This window comes from Alosa alosa, chromosome 1 (genome assembly GCF_017589495.1).
Source record: "Alosa alosa isolate M-15738 ecotype Scorff River chromosome 1, AALO_Geno_1.1, whole genome shotgun sequence".
In the NCBI taxonomy this organism is placed as follows: domain Eukaryota; kingdom Metazoa; phylum Chordata; class Actinopteri; order Clupeiformes; family Clupeidae; genus Alosa; species Alosa alosa.
This window is the reverse complement of record NC_063189.1, coordinates 38,900,246-38,925,505: the sequence shown is the minus strand read 5'-3', so window position 1 is coordinate 38,925,505 and position 25,260 is coordinate 38,900,246. Positions and strand designations below refer to the sequence as shown.

Below are 25,260 nucleotides of genomic sequence, written 5' to 3'. Positions count from 1 at the left end.
CCAGTTAAGCTAATTAGTTATGAAACATTTCTCCTTTTGTTTTCTTAATCATTGCACAACTTTTCCAGCATTGTGTTACCAGGACATTCCAGAATTAGAGGACATTTGGTGTGACCCCCCGATATATCAAATACTCAAGTCCAAAATAACAAAAATGTTCACATAACCTGCAAGTGAAACTGTCATAAAGCAAAACATAATAATCTGCTGGGGAAAAGTGGTTCCTTTACATGATTAAAAATACCGATTAGTTCTGGAACACCCCTTAAAATGGGTTTTTTATCCTGTCCCCGACTCCTGATGACCAACTTTTAAACCAAATTGAACAGCTAACATACGTCCTTAATATATTATCTTTTGCAGTATTTTGCGGATATGCATCTATTGTATCTATAAAAAAGAATTTCTTTGATTATAACATATTTTGAATACTATTTATTGTGCTATGAAGTTGTGTCCCCGAATGTGCACGCAACCCTGTTACTAATACTATTTTTGCCTGGCTGATGAAGGGTTAAAATATTATGTCATATTACAAACAAGAAATTACATCATCCAATCATTTTCAAAAAACATGTAGACCACAGGTGAGTGTCCTCTTGCAATTTAAATATATTTTCAAACTTTTCTGGTCTAGTTGAGTACGTAAAGCTTAACCACGCAACCCTGTTACTCATGTTTTAAGATTAATGTTGAATAATTTCAATTTTTATTTTCTGTATTTGTATAACCACATTGGTCCTTGACCTTGGTAAAATAGCTAAATTTCACAGCTAGCTTCTGTTCATAAGGTAGATGCTATATTAGCATTAATTCGCAACCCTGTTACTCTAATTAAAAGTAATATGGTTACTATCATAGTTATCAGGGTATTTTTTGTTAACTTTGATATATTTATGATTAAATATGCAGAGTTAAATTATAAAAATGAATTTATTTTTATAATTAAACATTATTTACATATTTTAAATAAATTGCCAGAATGTCTTCTGTTAGTACAGCGTCATTGCAGCATAGTGTGCCACAATACATTCAATTACAGCTGAAAATAAACAAATTTTGGTTAGATATTTGTGATTATTTGCCATATATAGGCCTAATATCAGAATTTCTAATGGATTTCTACAGATAATTGTTATGACTCAATTTGCAACCCTGTTACAACCCTGTTACAAAAACATTTTTATTAAAATAAGGATAAATAATGGTAAGTAATTTGGCTATCACACAAAAAATTACATCTATAGACCTTAGAACAGCTTATATGATTATATGCACAATGTATCTGAGCATATTTGAGAATAGATACTGAAATTATTTAAAAAACAAAATGTATGTCACTGTTCAAATTGAAGATAATTAAGCCTTTGATAGTTAGTCGAATTAACATAATATATATTAACAGTCTTACCTGAAATCATATGACTATTCAGTGTAAAATGACTTCCTTTATTCAATGAAAAAGGATTTACTGAAACATATTTTAAAAATATACTTTTTTCATATATATTTTATATATTTTGTATTTGTAACAGGGTTGCCTAACTACATGTAGGCTACACAGCAAATAAAACGAGGTGGAAAAAGTACCGTTGCTTGACAAATTTAGTAGTTTATTACCTATATTTCTTAAATATTCAACATAAAAGGACACAGACAACATATCAAATGTTGAACGTGACAAATTTGACTATTTCATGGAAAATGTTCATTTTGCATTTGATAGCCTACCAGCAACACCTTTCAAAAAAAGTTGGGATGGGGTATTCCAGAATTAGAGGACATTTTGGCATTTACACTTCTTAAAAAAAAAATCTATTTCAACATTTTGGTAACTAAATGTGAGTTTACAAGATTTGCAGATTAGGCTATTCTGTTTTTATTCACATTTTTCACAACGTCCTAACTTTTTCTGATTTGGAACAGACAGCGTTGCTACGTAGGCCTACAGTCCGATGGCCCACCATCCATTGCCAGGCAGTAGTTGGCTAGGCTATTTAAAGCTCCCTCTGAAAAGAACAAAATTCTCTTGAATCCGTGTATGGTTCGTTCATTCGTTCATTATTCGGTTTTTAAACCATACACTCAGCTATATTTAGAACGAAATTGTGAAATTAACTTAATCAGAGTTTTGTCCATAGTTACAAGAATCGTCGTGCAGGGGGTGACGTGAACCAGCTCAAGAAGAAGACTGCACTACCCTACGTCTACGTCTAGGGCAAATGGTGAGCGATGGCATGTGGTCTTGGTCTCATTTGGAATGTCGTCGTAGCATACAGTAGCTTACCAGTGTATCCTATCTTTGAATGCTGCGAAAGGACAGAGTGGGCACAACGATCATTGTTTACGATAACCTTTGACTGATTGATAGCTGAGTAAACAACAACGTGTGAAGCAGTATCAAGTGAGTGTTAATCATAACGTTATCTATTCGAGGGCATGAAAGCATCAACCGGCAGAACGCACTGTCAGCAGAGTGACCGCCTGTAGATTGTAACTTGTACATAGCATGCCTGTTTCAGGTGTAATATTAAAGGCAACAAAGCATTTCTGGTTTGGGTTTATAGCTTGTAGATAGCTTGCAGTGGAGTCATCATGCTCATCCCGTGCGAGTGAACTGGCGGTCAGATGAGAAAAGGTGGAGTAGGCTCAGACTGCGTTTGGCCGGGTGCCTTAAGGTTTCCGCTTTATCAATACAAACATAGATATTTTCTAGCACTTTACATGTAATATTGGATATTTGTGGCAGAGTTTTGTTGTCACGATATAGCCTAATAGAATTAATTTTGCACGCGCTATTATCTTTGTCTAGAATCCAAATTTATACTGCCACAGAGGCACCGCCCTCTTTTTTTATTTTTTATTTATTGCTCAGACGTTGTTGTGGCTAGCCCATCACTCTGGCCAAAGAACATTAATGCTCGTGATTAAAACTGATTTCTCAACGCCGAAGTGGGGTCGCGTGCTGGTAGGCAAAAATCGTGTTTATTGTCGTATAGATGCTATTTGTGAATGTGTTTTCCATTCACTCTGCCTGTTGCCCACTGCTGCGCCAGCGTAGTAGCCTAACAATCTCGGTTTGGCGTTCCCATGGATCAGAAGAAAGTCTTCGTGTTGTCTTTCGTGCAAACATAGGCTACGTGTTTCTATGCGTGTCCTTTTTACAGTAAAATAACTGTCCTATCCGTTCCAATGTTTGTACCAATATTCAACAATTAATTGGTTTAATAATTAATTGGTTAGCCTACACGTTGTGAATTTAATTTTTAGTTAACTCTCAAAAAAACTCTCAGTTGTGACTCCTCCTCCTACCCTTAATGATTGCAGTTTCCTGAAGTTAAATAGTTTTAAAGGCTGCGGTCACCATAGAAACGGACCCACCAAAGTCTGTTGGTAATTGGTCAACAAAATATCTATAGGCCTATGGTGAGTGCGAGGCAGGCTACGGAAGGAGGTTTCTGCATCTTCATTTCGAACTCTTGATGCAAAAATCAGTCTACCCATTAAAGAGCTGGGATACACCACATATAGCCTAGGCCTATGTCTGAACAGCAAACACCTACTCATCATGATTCCAGGTAGGCCTAGGTAGACCTACTAACTAATGTAGCCTAAATTAATTAGGTTTCTAATGCAAACGGATCTAGTCATCTTTGGTTGTTCTAAAGTTAATTGGGCCCCTTTGCCTAAGATGGTTCTTAACAACAACAACAACAACAACAACACATTGCACTTTTCAAGGCACCCAAAGCCTCCATATCCCATTCTACAGTTGGGGGCTGTTGCTCACACCTCAGTGCCTGCTGGGCCCTTGTGCCCCATGTGTTTGAGCAATGCCATAGACCTTTCCTTTGTTATTATGATTAAATTACCATTTATGAGATTATGGTGACCCCACATTTGGTAGTCATCTGCTTTACTGTGAATCCTATCTTTATGGGCAGGATGGGCTTTAACCAAAGCCTTCTTTAATTTCTTACATTCTGTATTCAGCTGTTTTAGGTATTCATCTAGATATATCAAGTTTAGGATTGTGATTTAACCCCTTTCAGCGTTTGCCTGATCACTATGTTTATTTGCTATCTGTGATATCGTTCTACGCTTTTCACCTCACAGAAGATGTGGTCTCTGCTGATCTTGTTGGTGGCTGTGCTAAATGTGGGTAAGTAAGCCATTGTCTGTGATTTATGGGTAATGTCTTTCCACTGATTATACTCTGAGCTTAAATATTATGAAATGGATGTATGCTACAATTCTGGGTTGTTGTGATAATGTGTTGGCCTCTTACTATTCTGCCATCTGCTCATTACTGAACAGTTTAGAATAGAGAGTAGTGTGTTCCGGTTTGAGTAATGTCTCAATGTGTGCTCTGCAGGCACACACAATCTTGCTGTTCATAGAACATTTCTAGAACATTCTGAAAGCTCATCAAGTGAAGACCAGGCTTTAGCATCATTTGGGTCTGTCATGCTTGTTAGGAACTCCAGTGCTGCATTTTTATCTATGCATCTATGTTTGCTCTACAAGGCTACAACATATGGAAATAATTATGGAACTCTAAGTAAACTCAACTCATTTTAGCAAAACAAAACCATTGTAATTACACAGTGAGCAAGAGGAAATGGAGAACACGCTATACAGATTATAGCATCTGGATAGCTCCAGAAAGTGAAGGCATAGTTGCAGGGGCTAAAACTCATGGGTACTCGCATTTATCACCAACAACACATTTCTCATGTTGAATAGAGGCCAACACAGTCCCTATCTCTCTACTGAATAGCCTATGCTACACAGAGTCCTTTAAGGAACAGAACTACAAAACATCCTTGTTTCTCATACCAAGAGGAATGTTGTCCCATCCACTAGGGAATGTTGGACTTCCTCCTCTTTCAAAGATTATTGTTTCATTCTGGACTTGAAGGGTATTGGCAGAGAGGGTTAAAGCGGAGCTAGTAATCAAGGATCTTTGGTATTGGTATTCCTATCACTGCGAATGGCATGTATTACCAGAAGTGAGACAGTAATCGTGATGAACCTCTCTGCCTTCCTCCACAGATTGTTATTACACCACCCGTGAAAAGTTAGGTCATGGTCGTCGACTTACTATTAAGATATCAAAGGAGACGGAAAAGCTTGAGTTCAAACCTGAGGATGGCTCATCTATGGAGACTATATGGAGCCGAGGGCAGCACCGCCCTAGCAAGGGCCGTCTGACAGGAAGCAGCTCGAGTACATCTGATCAACGTTGGGAGCTGCAGACAGTAGTGTTTGATGACGAGGGGACTTACAGTCTGAAGGATTACTGGAATAAGGAGACCAAATCTATTCTACTTGATGTCATTAGTGAGTGAGATGGAAGGCAAATTTATTTATGTAAAGATGAAAGTCAAATTTATTTTACGTAAAATGTTTTTTTGACGGACATGGGTGTCCTTCTCTCTGCTTTCCTATTCCGTTCTTTCCTGTACAGCTGTGCACAAGAACATTGATCGGGTAGCTGGAGAGGATCTGACTATCAACCTAGAAGGCAGCAACCAACATGAAGCCACCCTGCAGTTCACCGGGGATGCTGGGAACTTCACCCTGGTGCGAGACGGAGCAGAGGTGGGGAACGACCTGGCAGACTACGTCGGCCGAGTGAAAATCAGCTCCAGAGGCATCATCATCAAATCCGTCAACGTATCAGACGTGGGCAGGTACAGGCTGTTTGACAGAAGGGACCGGCTGGTGTCTGTCACCAGAATGATTCTAGTTGGTAAGTTTTCCCTCAGCATCTGCTTCAGATACAGCTCCCTTCTCTTCCCATTGCAAGCTCATTGTTGATCGTATGCCATTTTGAGGTGTTGAAACTCAGGGGCAGGTGCATGCACAGAAACACACAAGAATAATTTCATTTGACTGGGGATCTGTAGACCCACATCCAATCCCTATTATACGTGTTCTTTGGGTAGCTTGTACTGTGTTTCGATATTTTTTTTATAAACACAGGAAAATTCCATTTCAATCAGGGAGAACGGTTGAATTTTGTAAAATCTGAGCTATGCTGAGCTGTGTTGGGGTGGGCTGCAGAGTAATCTGAATAAAGTATCTCTATTGTGTGCTTCATGATGAGAACATACAGTACTTTTTAAAAATACACATATGAACATTAGCATGAACACCCACAGAGCCATACATGTGAAAGATTTTGTGTCTTGCGTGACAATGGCTATTTTTGGGATTGTAGGTTGTATTGACCAGGCCATATATAATCCAGTGACTCTAACCTCTGTCATCCCATAGTGTCTAATAATAGACTGTGACTTGTGAAAGAGACAGCTGAGATGAGATTTAAAACAGTTGTTTAATGATCTCAATCCAAATTAGCTGCTGTCTAATTACTTGGGTCAAATATGAAATGTTCTGTGTTACAGTTGTAAGTCAACTTGTAGAAATAAAACAAATCGACAGAGAAATGAGAGGGATATCCAGATTATTGGGAGGAAGCAGTGTTGGAAGGAAAGAGACATGAGAGTTGGGAGGAAAGAATGTGGTGAAATGGAGGAACCTTGTTACAGAGAAGACAGACATCCCTGAAGGCGGGTTTTGGAGCAACAGGAAATGGTTTTGGACACTTCATAGTAGACTATTAGGTTAGACTATAAGGTTAATTTAAAATACTACCCAGTTACCAAAGCACTTTCACTGCCCTCTATTCTTCAAACACACTCAGTTACAAAAGCACTTTGCTCTCTTCTGTGTCATTTTAGCCAACGTTAGCCTACAATTTAAAATAGATTTTTTTTATCTGAAAGAAGGCTGATTGAGGGATAGGACACTGGGTAAGGCGTTGGACTAGACATCGTGCGACATGGGTTCGATCCTTACCTCGAGATAATATATTTCCGCGGATCACCTTCTACTTCATTTGTTACAAAGAGAGAAAATATTTCACTGTAAGGAAGTTGCTCTTTGGGACACTGGGCAAGGCGTTAGGTTAGGGATCTCGCAACCTGAGTTAGGTCCTTATCTCGATTTTCATGAATTTTCACAGATCGCCTATAGCTACTACTTTGTTAGGCTACAAAGAGGAAATATTTCAACATGGGAATCGCTTGTGCCTGTACTTATGAATGTATCAAGCATTTGCAGACCAAATGGCGCTTTTTGTATTGCTCTTGTGTGGAATTTTTATTAGTGTTGTATTTTTATTGACCAGTAGGTGTCCTAGGGTGCATTCGAAGCCAACAAATATTCAGACTTATTTTATTCAGACTTATTCTAATAGTCTATTATGAAGTGTCCATTAGGCCTATGAAATCTTCAGAAATGGCACAGAGAAAGAAAGAAAGAAAGAAAGAAAGAAAGAAAGAAAGAAAACTCATGTAGATTACAGAGGAGGAGAGGAGGGCCAGGCTGAAGCATGTTGCCAAACAGCACAAGAGGGTCCCTTCACATTTTGCCCTGAGCCAAAAAAAAAAGAAATAAAGGTATTTTTGTAAAAATTAGTCATTTTGTAGTTTGTTTTCTTTATAAATCTCTGGTTTTAGGCAACTTCATACTCCATGGAAGCTATGCACTATTGGCAACAATGTCACTCGCGCTTGTTTTGCTATGAAACGGCCATTTCCCTCTTCGCGCACCCTTCTCACCTTTTTCACCCCTGACCCGTTTTCATGCCTGGTTAAGTATAAGTATAAGTATATATACTCTTTTGATCCCGTGAGGGAAATTTATTCTCTGCATTTATCCCAATCCGTGAATTAGTGAAACACACTCAGCACACAGTGAAGTGAAGCACACACTAATCCTGGCGCAGTGAGCTGCCTGCAACAACAGCGGTGCTCAGGGAGCAGTGAGGGGTTAGGTGGCTTGCTCAAGGGCACTTTAGCCATGCCTACTGGTCAGGGTTCGAACTGGCAACCCTCTGGTTACAAGTCTGAAGCGCTAACCAGTAGGCCACAGCTGCACAAATGGTTATGGGAGAGGTATGGCCTTATTTGTTTAAAGTAATATATTCATTTACCGGTACTTATTTCAATTTTAAAATGCATAATTTAGGCATTTTCTCATAGTCCAAGTTAATGTCCAAATTAATGCGGGCATTCCATGCTACATCACTAAGAGATTGCATGAAAATACAACTCAAATGTCATTATCTTTATAATTGTTGAAAGTAAAATATGCATTCAGATTCAGACTCACAGGAGTTACAGTACAGTACAGTAGTTACAGTTGAAAATTCTATTCTGATATACTCAACCAATTTGGACGGTCCAAAAGGAAAAATTGTAAGAGTATTTAATTCAAATGGTCATATTTTTGTTAATTTCTTTTGGTTTGCCATTGAATGCTGGACTTGGTATGCCTATGTCTGCAGTATAGGTATTCATGATACACAATGTAAGAAAAAGTGAAGGGATCATTAGGAATCCTTGTCAGATTTTGGTGAAATGCCATGGAATGACCACAATTCATGGGGAAAAGTAACAGAGGGTCACTTCAGATACTGTACATCACCATTGAACTATGAATGTCTCCAGATGTCCGATATTGAATGAATGTTGCTACTGTAGGTGGTTACTGCAGAATGTTGAGCAGTGTCTTGTTTAGATGAATTTACAATAAAAGACATTTGTTAATGGAAATTAAGTACACATGAGGTTATGGGATAAGTGTCTTGATGGGTCTTGATGGTCTTGTCCCAGCTTCAATCCATAATGGATGCCTCAAAGTCAATACTCATAGTTCCAAATACTGTAGGCAGGGGCGCTGCTAGAAAATTTGGGCCCTATGATAGACAATAATTCTGGGCCCCCCTGATAATATATAGTATTATTGGTGGCTCTCTGGGGCCCCCCTGTCAGTGCTGGGCCCTTAGAATCGTCCTAACCCCCATCCCCATCCCCATCCCCCATCCCTGACTGTAGGACCCAAGTGGTAATATGATGCCAAATTGTGGACGTGCTTGGCCGATGCTGCAATTTGAAACTCTAGAAACTGTCACACATGAGTAGATGCTTTCATATGAGCAAAATAATAAAATGTATAATACTTGACCAGATAGTTTATGTGAAGTTTAAGCAGCAGTTGGTAATTAAATAAAACTAGATATTCATGCCTTGAAGAAAAAGATTTTTCACGCACACTTTTCTTGTTGAGTCATGTATTTCTTTTTTTTTCATACTGCATCGATGTCTCCTACTTCCTGTTTCTCACTGAAATCTCTCTTAATAACATTTCTACCATATCCCCTCTGCCCTTTTTTGCATTTTACATACTCTTTACTCCCTCTGTTCCTTTCTTCTCCCCTCTACAGATGCCCATGAGCACACAGAATCCACAAATCCTCTGCTAGCCTTGCTGCTGTTGTTGGGCATCCCCGCTGGTATTTGCTGCTGCTGCCGTAAAAAGATCTTCCGCAAGAAGGCCACCACCACTGCCACTCACGTGATCCATACCGACGGGCCCCCTCCTGGTGGACCGCCCTCCTACAACACCCCCTCCACGCCTATGATCCCTCCCGGGTCTGGTGGCCAAGTAAGTAGGGAACAACCAATGCGTTTGATAAATTTGTCCTCAGATGCGCAACCTAGCAATCTATCAGATGTGTTGTGTATTTGTAGCTCCTAATTTCTGGATCTTATTTTCAGGTTTTTTATCATGGGCCAACACCAGATCCAAATGCGGTAAGAGTTTTACATATGGGATTTCACATGTCTTTTCGTGATATACTAGTGGTCTTTTTCAGTCAGGTTTTTCTGTAATTTCTATGGTTTATCAGTTGAAATGATGTTGTGGTGTGTTGAATGCATGTACAGGGCTATGCCCCAGTCTACCCAGCAGCAGGGGGTCAGATACCACCTCCACAGAACCCCGGCTATGGTCAGCCCATCCCACCTCCGCAGAACCCTGGCTATGGTCAGCCTGCCATGCCCCCAGGCCCTGTAAGACTGGATTTACCTTTTCATCAACCTATTGGCTTTACCTGTCTTCATCAATTTATTTGTGCATATTTGAACATGCACAAAAACAAACACACACATACACCATACATACACAAACAGCACAAAAGCACTACTGCAGACACTAACACATTGACGCACCAAGGTTCATTGAAGTGAATAAAGTAATGATCCATTCATTATATGCAAGGTCTATTACATAACAGCAAGAGAGTACAGTAGCTGACAGCATTTCTTTAATTCATTTAACTTGAGACGTTGTCCTGTTAAACCTGTCTCTTGTCTTTTCCTTTTGAAGGGCTTCCAACCAGGCTATGACCCTCAGAATCCAGTATACCCGCCTACTGCAGGACCAGCCGTGCCTCAGTGGAATGGCCCACCACCCAACCAATACAATCCTGCTGCTCCACCCGTAGGTTCCTCAAACCAAACCTCCCTCCCCTCCTCATAGTTTGGTTTCCCATTGCTTTCAGCTTGAAACCACACTACCCTCTACTGCATTTGGCACACAGTGCATGTGTGTGCTCTAAGCGATGTTACGCGGTTTCTAAGCTAAAACATTTTTTGTAACATACAGAAAACATCACCTCACCATTCGCTAGCTGCCTGTGCTCCGAAGACTCAAAAAAACGCGGTCTCTGTAAAATAAATGTGGTCTCTGTGGACAGGTCAGGCTCCAAAAACGGCAACAAAAACAGCTTGGTCCAACCTGGACCATAAAAACATAACAAACTGTTCCAGCAAATCACTGAGGAGATGCACGTTTAGGGGAGTTTCAATTCCACGGGAGGGAGGGGGAGGAAGTAGAGAGCTAGCTCTCTGTTTTGAACGACAACAGAAGTGACGTTACCCAGCATCGCTTAGAGCACCTTTAAAGTGCTGTTTACCTTTAACATTGCTCTATCATTACTGCCATACAGGGCTGCATAGGGATACTATACATTTGTGTTGTATGTTTTCAGGGCTATGCTCCTGTAGCATACAGTGCTCCTCCACCCACCAATGCAGAGCCATCGAAAGAGGAAATCAAGATGAATGAGATGTCAGCTGCGCACCTTCTTACTCCACCGCAGCCTCAGGTATGCTTCCTGTCTCTCGGTTTGCTCTTTTTATTCACCTCTGTCTAGATTATCACAGGTTTTCCACGTGGGCTTGCAAAGCTTCTCATGATCTCTTCTGTCTTATACACTATCAAACACACACACTCACACACTTTCTCTCTTGAATATTTTTCAATTAGGTTGGACAACCCACTGATTCAGCTTCCTCTGTGAACGCTTGGAGCTCATCGGAGCCAACCAAGTTCGAGATCAACGCAGGAACGACCAATTTCCTGTAGTCTCTTGATGGCACATCAGACTGATAACCCAAGCACCCTCCACACTCTTTGATAAAGGGCTCTCCAGCTTGTCTCACTGGAAGAACCTCTAAAGTTGCTACTAGTGGAGCCTTAACAGCGACTTTTTGAAGAGGCCCACTGATGGAATCTAACCATCTTAGAGTAGGTCATTTTTTCCAAGTTTATTCAGATTTAACCCCTCACCTGTTGAGCAGACCACACCCAAAGTTTTAGGCACGTGTAGCATCATGCAGTTGCCATCTCTTTTTACCTCAAATTTGCACTTTGGTTCCATGTTTCTGTTGGTACCATGTGATGGAGCACATGGGTGCTCTCATACTTGGGACGATTACTTTTGTGGATCTTTGATGCAAACATGCAGTAGTGCTCCCTAGATTCAGCAAATGCTGCCTATTCAACCGCCACACGTGGACCAAAAGCTCAAATCTAGAAAAGGGTTCATGAAGACATCTGGCCTGCTTGGCAGGTGAGAGGTTAATCAAAACAAATTCTATTGTAGTTAAATTTGGAGACTACATGTTTCCAACTTCTACTATTTGGGCTTATCTTTGATCAATTTGCTCATATTGATTTTTTTCGTTAGTTCTTTGCTATACAGTGGATCATGTAAAAGAGTTCTTACAAGGTTTTCCAAAGGACCCCATACCAGAGGGCCTGAGAAGATCTTTCTACTACCAAGGTTTTTCCTGAGGGTGTAACACTGTTTTCTTTTTTTAATGGGTCAAAGTGGTGGGGTTATCTTTAGCTTTATTCTCGTGAAGTCTTTTATTGTCTCAATTGTCTGTTTTTTAAGTCAATGCATAGAGTAGCTGAAAACCTTGCCTTATTCTATTGAGGACATACCACAGTTTCCGACTCACCTCATATTTGCTTCAGCCAATAAGAGACAAGCCACACTTGTCAACCTCTCAGGACAGATCAAGTGCTTTCAACCAAGCAGTGGGCCTGTTGACAGTTCATTTTATGTATGGTTTCTCATTCATGTTACTAGGACCAATTATACATGATTTTCCCTGCTGAATTGCAATATACATTGTAAAAGTTATATTCGCTTCACAACAGATATAACAGAACAACAGGGTAGATATTTTGATTATTATTATTTAACCATGGAAGGGTTTGGAAGAAGGATGGAGGTGCTTGGAAGTGCTTTTCCAGTTTGAAGAAACTTCTTAATCCTGGATGCATACAATATACATGTGTAATAGTATATACAATTGCATAACAATATCCTTTAGTGTAGAATCTGTGCCTTCATCTGATGATGCCAACAGATGTTTCAGCCTCTAGATTCCCACTAACTTTGCTTTTATGACTGTTGCCCTGCTTAAGAATGTCATCCAGCCCTCGTGGAGAACCCAACAATGATTTATAAACACCTTTGGTTTCCATCAGACCGAAGGTGGCCTGCAACATTAGCCATCCACAGGTGGTGCCTTCTCCACTTCGAACCTGGTCACCCAGGAACTCCAAGCCAGTTATCACAATTCAACTGGAATGAGTGGACTGTTGACTTAAATGGACTATAAAGTAATGGAAATAATGGCACTGCATGTTTTGGAGCAGCTTGGACCGACATCTCTGAACTGCTCAAACCACTGCTGCTGATTACTCCATGCCTCATCTACACATCTCAATGTAAGCTGCGGAGACCGTTGCAGGCCCATAGCAAAGCTAGGATTTTGGAGCCTGGCTTCTGTCTGCTGTCAATCAAGTTTTTAATTGTTACCTTAGGAAATGTCATTCAAAGACAAGGGGAGGGGAAACACTGCCAAGGAATGTCACCCCGCCACCTAGGGATTTCTACACAACAGATGGTTCCAGTTCTATCCTTTGATGGCTTCTCCTAGTGGACTTGCTTGTTGTAATATTATGTATGGTGGTGTTCTATTGGCCTCCCTCCAATGTATAGTGGTCATATTCACAAATATTGCACAAAAAAAAATTGGTTCATCATCTTAAAGAGGATTTCTGACTGTGCCAACAGCAAAGGTCACGCACAGCAATTAAGCATCAAAGAAGCAGGCTTGATACAACATGTCACATCTGTACTCCATTTTAAGGACTGTCAATTTCCGTCTTCCTTTTGCAAACTATTCATATTTTTAATGTAACATAGAGGTCAGCAGCTCTGTATGTCATGGTAGACTAGTGAGTCTATAGGTAATTGTGTTATTACTGTAGGCACTGTATCGCTTTGTATGTTTTAAGCCAAGCTGTAACTAGATGATAACTTATGCACATATGAAAACCCTTGCATTTTGTGTCACATCATGAGACATATGGAATGTCATGTAGTGTATTTTTTTTCAGTGAATGCATTCATTGTAATAATGTGTTGTACTGCACATAATATTAAAGAAATACTGAAACCAGAATTTCATGCCATCAGTTTCCCAATGCTAAAATACACTATTTTTACCCTTGGTAAAAATGTCTGTTACTGTGGATAGTTCAGAAATCAAATCCCCAAAATCGTGGTGTTGGTATGGGGTCTGATTTGCCAATCCTACAAGCCATTCTTTTAGGGGTTTTTTTTTTTGTCTTCCCAATGTCAACCATTAACAGTGGTCCACTGTATTAACAGCCTTTTCTTAATTAAACAACAATCTGAGGCTGTCTCCTTTGTAGACAATAATTATTGTCTTCATTGCTTAGTCCATGACCATTAGACCAGATTATTGGAACAAGACTGGAGGAGTCCGTATGTATTAGCATCACTTAGTCTTTCCTAAATATCATTTGTCTTCTACACACTTAACTGTTCACAGTATTCAAAATTGTGGTTTGATTGCCCAAACTTTTATATGCCACTGTTTATTTAATTGCTAAACATCATTTTCATATCCAGAACAATTGAGTTCAGGGGCACATTCCAAGTATGTGGTTTAGAGACTAACCCTGATAAGTTTACTCTGAGTAAGTAGGAAACTCTTTAAAAGTGTGAGTGTTTTCTAGTGACATTTGATTCAGGGAGTTGCAGAAATCCAGAGTCATGCCCATACATACCTTGCATTTATGAAGAATGCAGGTTAATTTAGGGCAAAGGTAAGCTAACAAAGGTCACCGGCTAAGGGAGTGCACACCATGACTGCTGAAATATCAGAGCTGAGGTGCCACACCCCACCATCATCACACCTGCTAGTCAAGTCCATCCAGCTTGGAGTAGAACTAGAAATGACTACACCAAAGCTAACAGTTTTGCAAACCTCTAATCCTTCCTTCACACAGAGTTTGATCAGAGTTTTATCTCGGGTTTCCTCATGTGCCAACACAGTTTTACTCAAGTGCACCATGAATACAAATGATGAAAATACTTTATTAGAAATGATGTAAAAGATGGTCCCGGCTGTTCTTGACATAGAGCAGTGTGTAGAGAGCAGCTTAATGTGCAATGGCTCTGGACAACAGTTCAAAACATATCTTACCATACAATTCCCTTAGTTTTATAAACATTCTTCACTCTCACTCCAAAACTCACTCCTTTTTTCTTCTGCTTTCCATCTCTCGGAGCCGCTTCTCCAGGCGTCTCACCTGCTCCTCCAGGTGGCTAGTGTGATCCTGCGCTCCGCTACGGGGTCCCACACCCAGGAGCACACAGGCAATTACCAGACCTCCCAGCCTCAACGCCGTAGTCTCCATACTGGCATCCGTATCACTCAGGATCAGCCCAAACAGCACCAAGGCTCCACCTAGCTTCAGGAGCCAGAGGACCCGCCTCACTAGACCAGCTACCAATCGTAAGAGCAAGGACACCATCCAGTAGCCAATCACAGCCAGGAGAGCCCACTGAGAGACAAGGAGCACTCCATCTGGAGTGACTTTGTTGAAGGGTAGCTGAACTGAGGTGAGAACCAAAAAAGATAGGGATTAGAATGCTGACATGCCATCGTAATACTGCACTGTGGCTTTAGATTACATTCTCACTTGTCCTGTAGTTTTAAACCATTAATCAAGGTCAGGATATGATCATCTTAGAGTTGATACAAGGCCCAGGGTGTAAGGTTTGAAATGTGAAAGTATACAGAAGGGGGTACAAATAACAAAATCACATTCAACAAAATTCATGGAACATCATCACACTGCTGTTATTTCTTGACCAAAAGGCATATGTGGGCGATAAGTCTCATAATGATATTTGGTAAGGTGTACAACGCTGGAGTTAGAAAATAAATCATTGCATTGCATTGGGTGGTAGCTTCTTGTGTTTTATCACCCTGTTTATGTCTATTGCATGCCTATGCAGGGAATAGGGTAAACATTTAAATAATATATATCCCAACACAATTTACCCAGATTATCAGTTACATTAAGTCAATGTTTATATTGCAAGCTTTCTGAATTGTATGCATTAATATATGTAAATGATCCATTATCTACTGAAATATGCATTTCAAGTACAGCAACCTTCACACTGGATCAAAATTCTTTTGCTTTTCATTTTGGTGACAGATTTTAATCTACTGATCTATTAAGATTTATATTATTCACCTAATACATCCCTGCATAGACTATGTATATAATAAACAGTGATTAAACAACACAAAATCTACGGTGTAGCCTATGCAATGAGGTCACATACAGTATATTTCCTTTTAAATGGTACCAAAACGCATAGTGGTACACAATATGACCGCCGCTCAGCCCTGTTCATCCTCTCCCACTTGTCACGCTTGACAATGTGTCTCCATCTCCTACTCCACCCCCTACTCTTGCAACTTTTGCGTATGCTTGTATGTGCATGCCTGTGTGTGTGTGTATGTCAATTTGTCTCCATCTCCTATATAGCCTGACCAATATGGGATTTTGAAGGCTGATAACCTACCGATTTCGATATTTGAGTTATTCAAAAACTGATAACCGATATATCGTCCGATAAAAATGGCCGATAAAAAAATGTAAAAATTTTCTCCCATAACAAGGTTGTAATCAAGGTGGGGCATTATGTATTTGAATAGGCCTAACTATCTAAATTCCTAATGAAAGGCTCTTCATATACAGTAATTTGTTTAAGAAATAAAAGATTGTTGGCCCCAGCTGTGGCGCAACTGACCATACACCGGCGACCGGTTCGATTCCCGCCCCGTGGTCCTTTCCTTTCCGGATCCCACCCCGACTCTCTCCCACTCACTTCCTGTCATTCTCACCTGTCCTGTCATTAAAGGCATAAAAAAAGAAATAAAAGAGTGTATAAGCTTCTCCAACACACATATTGCACACTGCCCTCTCCCCACATACACAGCACACTATCCCATCTCCCCTGTCATCCCCCCAACACACACACCAAGACCCCTGGCAGTTGGGTTAGCCCCTTGAGCCGTGGATCTGCCCAAGGTTTCTTCCTTGGTAAGGGAGTTTTTCCTTGCCCCTGTTGCTCTTGGGTGCTCCTTGTTGGTGCGCCCCACCCAATCCCAATCCTCCCCCACCTTTTTTATGCAGCCCTTGCCACTTAATCTACTAAACCCCTCTTCTACTGCACTTTTTACCCCCATTAATGCACAAATAGGCTGACACCAGACATAATTTCACTGCATTTCTTACTTCCAGTAACTATATGCATGTGACAATACACTTCCCTTGTATCCTTGTATCCTTGTATAAAATAGAAAGAATAAGAATAAAATAGGTCTTTGTTCTGTGATAACCACATTGCCATAAACTACACTGTGAGCAGTTTATACTTGCAGTGCCTTCTCAAACATGCTATTTCTGTAGAAAACCCAGGTACTGGTGCCAAAATTGAAAAATGTGCTTATTTAGGAAGCCCGAGGCATTTTTGAGACAAAGTTGGCAACCAGTCTTATTTTGTCAATTTGGGTGTGCCGAATTCAAATCTGCGATATGACAAGCTCTATCTGACCTCTGGTGACCTCTAGAGGTCATTGAACTTTGGGGTTGTAAGCGTCCCAGCTGAACCCAGTTTCTCAGCTTTATACGCAATGAAATGTACTACAATGATGAATTAAGTTAACAAATGGCCTTGTTTGGTCAAATTTGGGGTGCTGCATTCACTTTTTCATTTACAAAACCACATTTGACCTCTGATAACCTCAAGGTCATTAAACTTTGCCTATAGGCCTATGCATTTAACTTCATTTTTTTTATTATTTTATTGTATTGTACCAAAGGGAATATGAACAGACAAAAACAAATAGACAGGACCAAACAAGCCAAAACAAAACATTAACTGCCAGTCCATGTGCATTTCACATTTTTTTCCAAAATGGCCACCATGAGAATGGCTAGGCTGTGACATTAGTGTGCTTAGTCTGCTTCGTTTCGGCAGAAGTGTGGCAACGACATGCAGCAGTGCACTGCAGCTTGTATTTTTTGCAGTTGCAGTTCTTCCTTTTACACTGTGTAGTACAACGGCATGTAACAAGATTGATAACAGCCTGAGGCACAGAAGGAAGGGAAGTGAGAATCTTTCTCAATTCGCCAACCCATAGTTTCCGATGGAGGCAGTGCAGGTCCTTGTTGTTTTGCTTGGAGCCATACAGCTGCTTGGTAGTGTGCCCTCTTGATATGAGCTTGAGGCTAGACATGAAGAGGCAGACACCAGGATGGTGCTCCATTGCACCAAGAGCCAGGCCTCTGCCATTGTTGTGTCTTCAAGAGACACAGAGGTCTTGGTTCTCCTTTTGGTCCATTTTTCCATCAACTGTGATAAAGTATGGATGAAGGCAGGCACCTCGAAGAAGCAGAAATTCATCCCAATTCACAGTTGCCGCAACAAGGGACAACATAGGGACAACAATGAGATGTCCATCAAGGCTGTGGTCTCTGCAGATCACCAGCCCCTCACACTCTCAACCACCGATGTGTGTGTGTGGCACTGAGCAGGACTAATGCACGTACTGTAAGGCTGCTGGTCCTGAAGGTATCCCCGGATGCGTCCTCAGGGCCTGTGCAGTGCAGCTGACTGAGGTTTGGACTGACATATTTAATCTGTCACTAGCCCATGCAGCTGTCCCCCCTTGCTTTAAAACCACCTCCATCGTGCCGGTGCCAAAACACTCCACTGCAACAAGCCTTAATGACTTCCGTCCAGTCGCACTCACCCCCATCATCATGAAGTGCTTTGAGAGGCTGGTCCTGGCCCACCTCAAGACCTGTTTACCACCCTCACAGGACCCCTTCCAATTCGCCTACCGTCAGAACAGGAGCACAGAGGATGCCATCTCTACGGCACTTCACTCTGCCCTGTCCCACCTTGACAATAGCAACACCTATGTAAAAATGCTGTTCATTGACTTCAGCTCGGCATTCAACACCATCATCCCCTCCAAACTGATCACCAAACTCAGTGAACTGGGCATCAATACCTCCCTCTGTAACTGGATTCTGGACTTCCTAACCAACAGACCTCAGTCTGTTAGGTTAGATAACCACACCTCCTCAACTATCACCCTGAACACCGGCATTCCACAGGGATGTGTGCTGAGCCCTCTCCTCTACTCCCTCTTCACCTACGACTGCACACCTGTACATGGCTCTAACATCATTGTCAAGTTTGCAGATGACACTACAGTGATTGGTCTCATCAGCAACAACGATGAGATGGCCTACAGGGAGGAGGTCCAGCCCCTAACATTGTGGTGCACTAATAACAACCTGGCTCTCAACACCAAGAAGACCAAAGAGCTCATTGTGGACTTCAGGAAGTCTAAAGCTGGCACACACACACCCATCATCAACGGGACTGAGGTGGAGCGTGTCACCAGCTTCAAGTTTCTGGGTGTCCACATCTCTGACCCTCAACACCTCTACCCTGATCAAAAAGGCTCACCATCTGTCTCCTCAGATCCTGGTGAACTTCTATCGTTGCACCATCGAGAGCATCCTCACCAACTGTGTCACAGTTTGGTATGGCAATTGCTCTGCCCATGACCGGAAAGCACTACAGAGGGTGGTGAAAACTGCCCAACGCATCACCGGTTCCTCACTCCCCTCCATCGAGGCTATCCAGGGCAAGCGATGCTTGCGTAAGGCGTGCAGCATCATCAAAGACTGTTCTCACCCCAACCACAGACTGTTCACCCCACTCCCCTCCGGGAGGCGTTACAGGTCTCTCCGCGCCCGAACCAGCAGGTTCAGAGGAAGCTTCTTTCCTGCGGCTGTCACCCTACTAGACTCTATCTCTGCATCCAACGAACTAAGCCCCCATCACCCCCCGCCCTGCCCCCGCCTGATGCCTCCTTGCCTATGCCTGTTGAGGTGTCCACGACCATGGCAGCCTTGACAGGGACAACAAGGAGGCGGACATCCCCCAGCCCCCCCACAACTGCACTACCATATCCCATCCATAGTGTATTTATTTACAAATGTACATACTGTAATTAAACTTATACGTATACTTATACTTAGCCATTTACTGCTCTTCATCCTGCACATACACTTATTCTTAATACTATTATAATGTTACTGTTTCTGCACTATAATGGTACTGTTACCACACTGCACATAGCTGTACATACTGTAAATATCTGTATATATGGTTCATACTAAATATCCATATTTATTCAGTTTTTCTGTAATATATTCTGTTAATACACTGCATATATCTATATTGTACTTACTACTACTATAATTGTACTGCCACTACATTGCACATATCTGTACATGTTGTTCATACATTGTTCATATTACATAGCCATATTTATTCTGCTCTTATAAGGTTACTGCTAATACACTGCACATACTTATATTTAATTTATACTACTCTAAACCACCTTGTGAAAACAACTGGTTTATTTAGGCTTCAAGAAGAAATAGGAATGACATTTCACCTGAAAATCATCCTACCATGAATACTCAGGCCACAATGCTGTGAAACCGTAAACTATCCATTGTGGTTTTTGGAAGTGAAGAGTGAAGAGTAATGAATGTGTCCTACAGCCATAAGCTGCGCATCTGGTGGACAAACTACGTAAGGCCAATACTGGAAATCAGAATGTGAGTGTGTACAAGTGTGTGTGTGTGTGTGTATGTGTGCTTGTGTGTGTGTGTGTGTGAGAGAGAGAGTGTGTAAGACTCCTCTCTTCACCCTCTGCCAGCAACCCTTTGCTCAACACCACCATCTACAGGCCGATGAGTGTATAGTCGCTAAATGTACACATAAATGAATTTATTTTGTACCCCCTCATGGATGAAATTCTACAAAACTTGGCATACCCCAGACGATGTCAGGTTAATCATACACATGCAATTTGGTGCAGTTCTGAACATCTCAACTGAAGATAGGGGCGATTAAAGCAGAATAATATTACATTTTATTTTTTAACCGGGGGGTGCAAATCACAAATGAGTTAGGTTGATGTAGGCCCTTGAAATAGGCTAGGTTGATGTGGGCCCTTGAGACCAACATACCATAAACATTTCTTCATCCTCGGTGCCACGGTTCAGGTAGTTACTTAGGAAAAACTGTGGCTCCCGGGGACCAAACAATTTTTTTCCGTAAAAGTCTAGTGGGGCTATATGCAGGGATGGGCAGTATTTCTAATACATGTACTTAAAATACGTATTTCAAATACAAAATACTATTTTGTAATTTGTATTTTATTGAGATGATGAAAATGCCTTCGTATTTTGTTTTAAAATACTTCAGTGTTGTGTATTTTTGTATTTTCAAAATACTGTAAAATACTTTCTGTGAAACACTGTGATGATATCTATCTAACTATAAAGCACAACATCTCTGTCTCTTCTGGTCAAGCCCCTCTGCTCCAGTAGAGCGTTTATTTTCCTTTGCTGAACTGATTAACAGGCCCTATAGGCGTTGTCTGAATGCAACACTGTTTGAGAAGTTAGTTGTGCTTAAAGGAATCAACTGAGGAGACACGAGGACAGCACAAGGAAGTTTTTTTCTAGACTTTAAATTTGCCTACAGTATGTTCTCTGACCTGTGAAATATTTCAGTGCTATGGTAAGACACCAAGGACATTTCCAATTTTGCACATTTTAAATAAGAAATGATTGATAATGTCATAACTAGATGTACCGCAGAAGGTACAAATATGACCTACCAGTCCAGCACATTTTTTCCACAAAAATAAATCACGCTGAAAGGCCTATATGATTCTAACTGTCTCACTAAATTGCATTATCCACACTCAATTCTCACTGGTATCTGCTAGAAAACAAGTACCAAAACATGATTAGTTCATAGATTTCACATGTAAAATTCATTTTATACAACCCACCCCCATCTTGCCTGTTCATAATTCTGAGAAATTCTTGAATTGTGTGCATGTGTGCGTGTACACGTTTATGTTTATGTGTGTGGGTGTGTGTGTGTGTGTGTGTGTGTGCGTGCTTGTGTGTTTTGCCTGCATGATATGTGTGTTTGTGCATGTGCATGCATCGCGTACATATGTCTACTGTGTGAGTATGTGTCATAATGTATGATTACTGTGAATGTATGTGTGTGCGTGTGTATCTGTTTATGCACATGTGTGCACATGGAATGGGTTAACATGACCCCTGGAGGCAAACATACGGAAAAAATTGGTCATCCTAGGCCCTACGGTTCTCAAGATATTCACAGAAAACTGTGTCGACCCTACCCTCCTTTCGGGGGGTCCAGTACAGCGGGGGGGCTACAGATCAAAATGAAAAACGATGGTTCCATGCTATCCATGTGGGGTTACATGCCCACCAAGTTTCGTCTACCCCGGTCTTTCAGTGTCCCGGGAATCCTTGACGGAAATTTGGACATGCGTGGCGGTCATAATAATTGGATTATAATTGTCTTAACTAATTGGATGGTATTGGTGACAACCTGATTTTTTTATTTTTTTATTTTTTTTGTATTTACGTTGATAGAGGTTGTGCACACACCAGTTTCAGGTGAATACAAATTGATTCAACTGTGATGAAACTCACCATAAGTGTGGTAGTGTAGTGATGGTGTTAAATAACTTAAAAGGTTAAAATGCTACCTAGTTTAAATTTCTAAATAAGTCATCCATTTGGATTGTTTGTCTTTTGAGTTATTGTCACTGATTCATAGTCTGCAATCTATTACACCAACTGGCTGGGAAGTGAAACAGTTGTGGAGTCGGCATTCATAGCCTGTCACTGCAAAACATTACATCTCCAAACTCAAAAACTGTAGACTAACAGTCAATGAAAGTGGACTGTCAGAGCAGCACAAAATACTAAAAGCCATGCCGACCCTGGCAGAGGTTTATATTGGGATGTCTAACATGAGGGGTCAGCATATCTAATCTGTTGACTGATTATGGAATGAGTCTCTTGCTTTCAAATGTTTGTTCAAGCTCAGCTCAAAGTTCAGCTCTTACTATCCTGTAGTTTTTATTAGTACCATGATTCAACAAATGTGTAAAGGTTATAAAAAATGCATTTAAACTGAGAAGTTAACAAAAAATATTCTACTATTCCACAAGGATAGGTTGATAAGTTAACAAAAACAGAAAGAAAGAAATAAAGCATTTGAATCTGGCTCAATTAGGGGATCTGACTGGCTCAAGCACTTTGTTTTGTAAAAGACTGAGGAGGCTAGCCAGCCTATTGGGGGAAAAACTGTACAGGCAGGCAGAGATCTGTTGAAACTCGCTTTATGGATTTGTTTAGTCAGAAGGGCTCACCTTTGGTTCCTGTGGCGCTCAACAGCTCTGTGATGTATTGAAAGACAATATTCAGACAGCTGGCTGTACCCTCTGATAGCGACTTGACAGCACTTCTAATACTCTAGTGTGGGAAATAATGGGATGATTTACAGATTGAGAGCATGTTCGTGGATGAGAGTTAGCCTATGACGACTGAAACTGTAATTTAGCCTATATGAACATCATAAATCCCCTTTTAATCAATACTTTAATTTCATTGAATTGTTAAGGCTACGTTCTTAGGTGTAGAACAGACTTAACATATTACAAAATAGAAGCCAAATAATGAATGACCTGAAGTGAGGTATCCACAGCCCGTTCCCCGACAAAGGACACCAGGTAACCACGCGCGTCCACGGAAAGGTCCGATAGAACTTCTCTGAAAGTTCGCAGCACGCCTTGGGTCTCCGTCTTCTTCCCATCCTCTTGAGCTGATGAACTCGAACAAAATGATATAGACGCAACCAAAACTAGATATAGCAGTATCCATCCACAAGAAATTCTTGCCATTCTCAACCCTGATTGTATGACCTCCTGTTTTATCATTGCAAAGTGGCAGGTGTTGCCTTTCAGGTAGGCTTATTTTAAATTGATTAACAAAAACACGTAAGGCAAATAACAAATCAAACAACACGCCTAACACAGTTTCACTTAACTGGAAAATAATACGCCTACGCCTACCTCTTCCCTTAAAAATATTGCTGTCACAAAAACACCCTATTTCTCTGTGTTCCCCATGTACAAACGAGTCACTACGACTTAACGATTACTCAACATTTCCTTTCTTTAAGTCGCACTCAGTCTGGAAAACTTAAATTAATTTCCTTCTATTCCATGGTTCCCCTCCTTCTCTTGTATGCGTGTACTGCCACCTTCTGAGAAGGAGTTGAATTAAGACTTCAAAGTTAGACAAGCCTAGCCTAGTAAGCCTAGCTTCTAGTAAAAAAAATAAAAAAAACACAGCAGTAGGCCCTATATGAAGTTAAACCAGAGAACATGTGAGTAATCATTATATGTAAATGTAAATCAGGTTTCTCGGCCAAGTAGCCTATGCAATATAATGTTGAGGTTTGAGAGTCAGTGGACAGAAATTTTCAGTCAGTCAAACAGAACTGTTAAAAACTGTTAAGGTTGTCCCTAGCTCAACAAAGTTGTTCATGAGCCAATCTGCCCTGTGCCATACACGGTTGAACCTCAGAGTGGCAGTGCAGCACAAGAGGAACTTTTTGTAATTTTTTTTATTGTGACTTGGCCCCTGTATGGCTGGCGTCATGTCAGATATTATCCCTTACTTATTTCATATTGAGCGCCAACTTCACAATATAACCCTAGCAGGAAGTAGTCAGATGTAAATCTGGAAACCTCACACACATCAGTGTTTCCCATGTCTGTAGTGCATGTTTGAAAATGAAAAACCGTTGCACTGTAAGTCTGCATCAATACAAAGACTGTTTTATTTCACATTATCCAGAAATTTCCATCCATCCGCTTTTGCATAACATGCCTTCCAGGCAGATTCTACTCTTGTTCTTGCCTACTCCCTTATTTGTTTATGTTGCCTTAGGATAACTTCAGTAACAGAACACATGCTACATGCTGAATAAGTTATTGCCACATCTTATACAAAATTACTCTTAACACCACTTAGTAATACTAGATGTACCGCATAGCGGTACAAAACATGACCGCCGCTCAGTCCTGTACATCCGTTCCGCGAAAATAAAGCACACTTTTTGTCTCCAATATTTTACTCCATCCCCCACTCTTGAAACTTTTGTGTATGCTTGTTTGGCATGCCTGAGTGTGTGTGTGCGGCTGCACAGAAAGTAGCCTAGTGCTGAAAAGGTGAATAGATTGTAGAATAGCCGAAGAAGATGTATTGTTATAAAACCTTTAAAATCTCTAAACAATCACAAGTAGGGCAGTTCATCACAGTTCATCCATTGCAACTGGATTGATGAAAGGTCACTTACACCTGTAGGCTACATTGTATTTGGGAAAAGCAAAAGGTATCAGCATAATGTTATTTATTTATTTATTTATTTATAAACAAAAACACCTCTGTCAGTTCCATGCCGTTTTCAACAGCTATCAATTTTTGGATGGATGGATTTTTTGTGAATGTTTCTTCTTCTACATAAGATTTTAGTCATCTTTAGTTCATGTAATACTTTATTGTCAATGCACAAATTAAGTAACAGTAGTCTGAAACGTTATTGTTAATGCACAAATTAAGTAACAGTAGTCTGAAACGAAATGCTGTTTTACATCTAACCAGTGGTGCAAATAACTGACATGTCCAAATGGGCCTTGATGAAATGCGTCG

At 40.7% G+C, this 25,260-nt stretch overlaps 3 protein-coding genes across 6 annotated transcripts in view; 2 read left to right on the top strand and 1 right to left on the bottom strand.

Annotated features, from left to right (window-relative positions):
- The window catches only part of LOC125299593, a 355,198-nt gene that overhangs the window by 178,513 nt on the left and 151,425 nt on the right, over positions 1–25,260 (top strand). The gene's annotated exons all lie outside the window — the stretch shown is intronic.
- On the top strand, positions 2,036–13,682 carry wu:fc21g02. Of its 4 annotated transcripts, none has more exons than XM_048250874.1 (10): positions 2,036–2,225; positions 4,117–4,162; positions 5,056–5,343; positions 5,471–5,755; positions 9,299–9,519; positions 9,633–9,668; positions 9,801–9,926; positions 10,243–10,356; positions 10,907–11,023; positions 11,185–13,682. In XM_048250874.1, exons 1-10 carry the CDS (start codon positions 2,223–2,225, stop codon positions 11,281–11,283), a joined length of 1,335 nt encoding a protein of 444 aa, XP_048106831.1. In that variant the 5' UTR covers positions 2,036–2,222; the 3' UTR covers positions 11,284–13,682. The 4 variants fall into 4 exon arrangements, with proteins under 4 accessions (XP_048106831.1, XP_048106839.1, XP_048106823.1 ...); XM_048250882.1 differs by lacking the exon at positions 2,036–2,225 and adding an exon at positions 2,232–2,404; XM_048250866.1 differs by lacking the exon at positions 2,036–2,225 and adding an exon at positions 2,437–2,968.
- On the bottom strand, positions 14,604–23,777 carry tmem109 (transmembrane protein 109). The gene is made up of 3 exons (XM_048251185.1): positions 23,229–23,777; positions 22,914–23,016; positions 14,604–15,146 (listed from the first exon to the last, which is right to left on the bottom strand). The coding sequence occupies exons 1-3, from the start codon at positions 23,478–23,480 to the stop codon at positions 14,782–14,784; spliced, it is 720 nt and encodes a 239-aa protein (XP_048107142.1). The 5' UTR covers positions 23,481–23,777; the 3' UTR covers positions 14,604–14,781.